The sequence below is a fragment of the Boleophthalmus pectinirostris genome, unplaced genomic scaffold (assembly GCF_026225935.1).
Source record: "Boleophthalmus pectinirostris isolate CB_2022bp ecotype Guang Dong unplaced genomic scaffold, ASM2622593v1 HiC_scaffold_8, whole genome shotgun sequence".
NCBI classification, from domain to species: Eukaryota; Metazoa; Chordata; class Actinopteri; order Gobiiformes; family Gobiidae; genus Boleophthalmus; species Boleophthalmus pectinirostris.
In genome coordinates, this window is record NW_026571515.1 from 6,063,684 (window position 1) to 6,069,335 (window position 5,652).

At 43.5% G+C, this 5,652-nt stretch overlaps 1 protein-coding gene across 2 annotated transcripts; it reads right to left on the reverse strand.

The window, feature by feature from the left end:
- Window positions 1-395: 395 nt before the first annotated feature.
- On the reverse strand, window positions 396-5,652 carry naa80 (N-alpha-acetyltransferase 80, NatH catalytic subunit). 2 transcript variants are annotated; one of them, XM_055165525.1, is made up of 3 exons: window positions 5,476-5,652; window positions 1,686-2,398; window positions 396-1,586 (listed from the first exon to the last, which is right to left on the reverse strand). In XM_055165525.1, the coding sequence occupies exons 2-3, from the start codon at window positions 2,377-2,379 to the stop codon at window positions 1,342-1,344; spliced, it is 939 nt and encodes a 312-aa protein (XP_055021500.1). In that variant the 5' UTR covers window positions 2,380-2,398; window positions 5,476-5,652; the 3' UTR covers window positions 396-1,341. The 2 variants fall into 2 exon arrangements, with proteins under 2 accessions (XP_055021500.1, XP_020789608.2); XM_020933949.2 differs by having other exon boundaries at window positions 396-2,398.

The following is a 5,652-nucleotide window of genomic DNA, read 5'->3' on the forward strand; positions in this document are numbered from 1 at the left end:
GCTGCAGGTTGGAGACCCCTGCTCTACACTTCCTGTCAACAGACTGATGAATACTGTATTGTGAAAAAATCCACGCATCATTTGTTCATCCGTTTTTCAATATAAAACCAAAAATAAGAAAACGAAAAAACTACAATTTTCTTATTTGTCTCCAAAACCAAAATGAAAAAACAGATAATGATTTGTTTTCTCGGTTTTCGATTTTGTGTTTAAATGAAGAATGGAAAAAAGCAAATAACGGCCGTTTCCCGCTTACGTGACTTCCCTGACTGCGATGCCGACTTTTGCACGGCATACGGACTGAACCAGGACTGATCCAGGTCCGGGACCAGACTGGGACCAGAGTGAGACTGAGACCAGACCGAGACCAGACCGAGACCAGCCCGGGACTGAGATCAGAACTGAAACCAGGACGAGACCAGGCCGGGACTGAGATCAGAACTGAAACCAGGACGAGACCAGGCCGGGACCAGACCGGAGGCGCAGGGCTGGAGCTCGAAGCCGAGGCTCGGAGTCAAAGCTCAGAGTTCGCCCTGGTCCCACTCTGGTCCCGGACCTGGATCAGTCCGTACACGGTGCAAAAATCCGGCATCGCAGTCACAGAAGTCACATAAACGGGAAACGGCTGTTATCCGTTTGTGGCGGTTGTTTTATCGTTTTCTTATTCATGGTTTTATATTGAAAAACGAATGAACGAATGATACACGGATTTGAAAAGATTAAATGTATTTTTTCATGTAATATGGTGAGATACACTACCGGTCAAAAGTTTTATAACACCACACTTTTACCATTTTTTTACTGTTTACTGTTGATCAAAACGTATTCTAAAGTTTTGATTCATCAAAGTGTCCACCTTTGGCAGATATAACAGCTGAACACACTCGCGGCTCGTTTTTTTTACAATAGAAATCAAATATTTTTCCAAAGTTCTTCCCAAGTCTGTTGCAGAAGTTCCCATAAATGTGTGGCACTTGTAGGTTGCTTCTTTTTCACTCTTCTGTCCAGTTCATCCCAAAACCAGCTCGACGGGGTTTAAGTCTGGACACTGTGCTGGACAGTCCGTGTTTTCAAGCTTTATCATCTTGTTCTTTTTTCCTGAGGTAGTTCTGGCAGAGCTTGGACTTGTGTTTTGCATCTTTTATCTTTTTTTTAACCTCTGGCTGTTCAGTTTTTACCTTTGTACCATTTCAAACTCTTCATTGGACTTGCACGACTTTAATTGCAATAAATAACTCGAAAAATGAGGATGTTCTAAAACTTTTGATCGGTAGTGTAAATAGGTAATAGTGTAAACATAATGGAAGATTGTGATAAAACTACAAAAATAAATACCAAATACTAAATGTCTTTGTGCATCCAAAAGACGGGCCGTCCTCTGATGTCTCTGTAAGGCGTTTCAGTCAGGGTCTGGACCACGGACTTGGGCGGATGAGGAGGAGGAGGAGGAACGGGGCAAGACGGCGGGTTTGGCGGGGAACCGGGAAGCGGAGGAGGCGGCGGGACATTCGAGACAGGAAGTGGAGGTGGAGGCGGGACATTCAAGACAGGAAGCAGAGGAGGACCATTCGAGACAGGAAGCGGAGGTGGAGGCGGGACATTCGAGACAGGAAGCGGAGGTGGAGGCGGGACATTCGAGACAGGAAGCGGAGGTGGAGGCGGGACATTCGAAACAGGAAGCGGAGGTGGAGGCGGGACATTCGAGACAGGAAGCGGAGGAGGACCATTCGAGACAGGAAGCGGAGGTGGAGGCGGGACATTCGAGACAGGAAGCGGTGGCGGCGGAGGGGGCAAGTTTTGACGTTTTGCGCCGGCATCTTCGCATATTTGCGTTTTTTCCGGCAGATTTTCCGTCGCATTCAGCGGTTGCCGAGGTGAAAATTTCAGGATAGTCTCCATGGGAACGAAAGCGGTCATAGCACCTGCGTTTTGAACCGGCGCGGACAGAACGAACCCCATGCGTTTATAGAAATGCTGCTTGTCGTGAGTGGTTAAATAAAGCCGCTTGAACCCTCTCTTCTTCGCGTATTTTTCCGTTTCTTCCATCAGCGCTCGCCCGTAGCCTTTCCCTCTCTCCGTTTTGGCCACGACCACCGACTCCACAAACAGACTGCTGCTTTTGCCGACCACGAGGGACAGTCTGGAGTGCCCGAGGATTTTCTCGCACGCCTTCTCGCCCTGAAGGAGAACGAGGCAAACTGGGAATTCTGAGCAGGATTTCTGTAAACTGTGGACGCGGGCGGCTGTACTGCGCTTCCACTCGGAGTTCACCAAGTCGGCACACGGCACCAGAAGGTCCCAGCGCTGGTGGATGGGGACCGCACGGAGCTTGGGTTGAGTTTGGGCGGATGTTGTGGAGGGAGGGTCAATGGAGCTCATGGTAGTTGTGGGTTTTGTCCTGCAGGAATAATAAAACATAACAGAATTTAGTATTTTAGTGCTCCTCTAGATCATTTCTTTAGCTTCACTTTAACACAATGAAAGTGGCAAACTGAAGGACCTTGCCTAGAGTGACCAGAATTTCAAAATAAAAAACAGGGACATCCTTGGTTTTTTAGTGCCTGATGATAATAAAATTGTGAAACGAGTGCAGAATTAAGGAAAATTGTTACGCAGAGACCATTCATGACTAACATGTGAGTCAGTATAGTCATATTTTCTTTGATGTTTTCGTCGTTTTGAAACTGATTTTTCGTATTTTACTTAACAAATTACAATTTATGCTTCTATTTACTGTTGGCAGGTTTCAAATTGGTCAAAAATAGGGGCACCAGGGCAGAGGTGGGGACTTGTGAGGAGTTGTGACTTGGACTTGAGTCACTATTTTTAGGACTTGAATCTTGGCTTGATAAAATGGACTAAGGACTTGGGACTTGACTTGGACTTGAGCAGACTTGATGCTTCTCGTAAAAAATATGTTTTATAAAATACGTTTCTCTTTACATTTGATACATGTGGTGCTGAATTTTACAGGAACAAACTGGAACATGTCCCTCCCACTTGTTACTTTGAATGGAACTGAAGTACTGTGTTGTAGTATCCTCAAATGTACTACAGTAACATGATCCTTCCATTTCAGTGCAGACTACTTGATAAAATAACTTATTAGCATTCTTAAATCTTAATTCTTTCTATTCTGACTGTAATAATTTGCACTCTTGTCAAAACATTTAAAAAGGAAAAATTTGCATTTCGACAACATATATATACTTATATAAATACTCACATACCATTTACTGTATGTACAATTTAGTTTAAGAGTTAAATAAATTGCAAAAATCTAATCTATATTTGGTTCTTTGGTTTAATGACTTGAAATGACTTGAATCTCAAAGCAGACGACTTGGACTTGACTTGGACTTATGGGCCAGTGACTCAAGACTCGACTTGGACTTCCCTATATTTGACTTGGGACTTGGCTCGGACTTGAGGTCAAAGACTTGAGCCTTTCAAAACAACGACTTGGTCCCACCTCTGCACCAGGGACATTTCTTATTTAAAACTGAGACAAATCACTGGTTTGGGATAAATCTGCTGGGGACTGTCCCGAGGAAGTAGGAAGGTCTGGTCTCCAGTGTTGTGGAGTAACAGATTACATGTACCGGAGTTATGTAATCAGAGTACAAATTATGAGTAACTGTATTCAGTTACAGTTACTGTTTCAGTGAGTGGTAATTGGATTACAGTTACTTTGTTGAAATAAATGGATTACACAGAGGTATGTTCTCGTTTTCACATTTGGGGCTATAATTATATATATATAATTTTTTTTCTCAGTAATTCCATTTATTGCCAGACACTAAACCCAGGTCTAAACCCAGGTCTAAACCCAGGACTAAACCAGGTCTAAAACCAGGTCTAACAAACCAGGGGTCTAACCCAGGTCTAAACCAGGACTAACCCAGGTCTAACCCAGGTCTAAACCAGGTCTAAACCAGGACTAAACCAGGTCTAAACCCAGGTCTAAACCAGGAAAAGGTCTAAACCAGGTCTAAACCCAGGTCTAAACCCAGGTCTAAACCAGGACTAAAACCAGGTCTAAACCCAGGTCTAAACCAGGTCTAAACCCAGGACTAAAACCAGGTCTAAACCAGGTCTAAACCCAGGTCTAAACCACTAAACCAGGTCTAAACCAGGACTAAACCACTAAACCAGGACTAAAACCAGGTCTAACCCAGGTCTAAAAGGTCTAAACCAGGTCTAAACCAGGACTAAAACCAGGACTAAACCAGGTCTAAACCAGGACTAAAACCAGGACTAAACCAGGTCTAAAACCAGGACTAAAACCAGGACTAAACCAGGACTAAAACCCAGGTCTAAACCCAGGTCTAAACCAGGACTAAACCAGGACTAAAACCAGGACTAAAACCAGGACTAACCCAGGTCTAAACCAGGACTAAAACCAGGACTAAACCAGGACTAAACCAGGACTAAAACCAGGTCTAAACCCAGGTCTAAACCAGGTCTAAACCAGGCAGGTCTAAACCCAGGTCTAAACCAGGACTAAAACCAAGACTAACCCAGGTCTAAACCAGGTCTAAACCCAGGTCTAAACCAGGACTAAAACCAAGACTAACCCAGGTCTAAACCCAGGTCTAAACCCAGGTCTAAACCAGGTCTAAACCAGGACTAAACCAGGACTAAACCAGGAAAAACCAGGTCTAAACCAGGTCTAAACCAGGAAACCAGGACTAAAACCAGGACACTAAACCAGGACTAAACCAGGACTAAACCAGGTCTAAACCAGGACTAAACCAGGATCTAAACAGGACTAAACCAGGTCTAAACCAGGATATATAACAGGACTAAACCAGGACTAAACCAGGCAGGTCTAAACCAGGATATAACAGAACTAAACCAGGACTAAACCAGGTCTACAGGACTAAACCAGGTCTAAACCAGGATATAACAGGACTAAATCATGCTGCGTGGACCGTGTCTCCTCCTCTTCTATCAATAATATTTTTTAAAACTCTGCCTTTTCATTTTCTTTTAGCAGACAAAACATCTTATGTGAAGATTTCCTCGTCTTTGCTTCTCTACAGCAAACCAAGTAATCCAAAGTATTCAGATTACATTACTCACTTTAAGTAATTTAATGGATTACGTTACAAACTACATTTTGGTGTATGTAATCTGTAATCTGTAGGGGATTACATTTTAAAAGTAACACTCCCAACACTGCTGGTCTCCCAAATTATAGAAAAATATTGTAGCCCAGTAAGAACCAAACACAACTCAGAATTAGAGACGAAGACATATTTACAAGACACATTTCAGAAGATGGACATTTTTTTTTTTTTTTTTTTTTGGAGAATAAAGTTACTCAGCAAACTATGCGTCCATTTCGGTCCATGTTTATCACGGTTAAACATTTTTTTCTATCCTGTGCTTCTCTGAATGGACCGAACTTCACTGCTCCTTCAAGTTTTCTGCAGAATCACTCACTTCTCTTCTGCTTTTCTCGTTACTCACGTTATAAAACATGGATCCCGCGCTTCCTCCGTGTGTCCCAGTCTCAGTCGGTGATGTATCGCGCCAGTTTATTCCCTAAAAGTGCAGGGAAAAAGTGCAAAACCTGCGCATCCTCCACGAACAAACCCGCGGATCTGTTCGTTTAATCGACCCGAGCAACAGAGTGACAGCGGCACC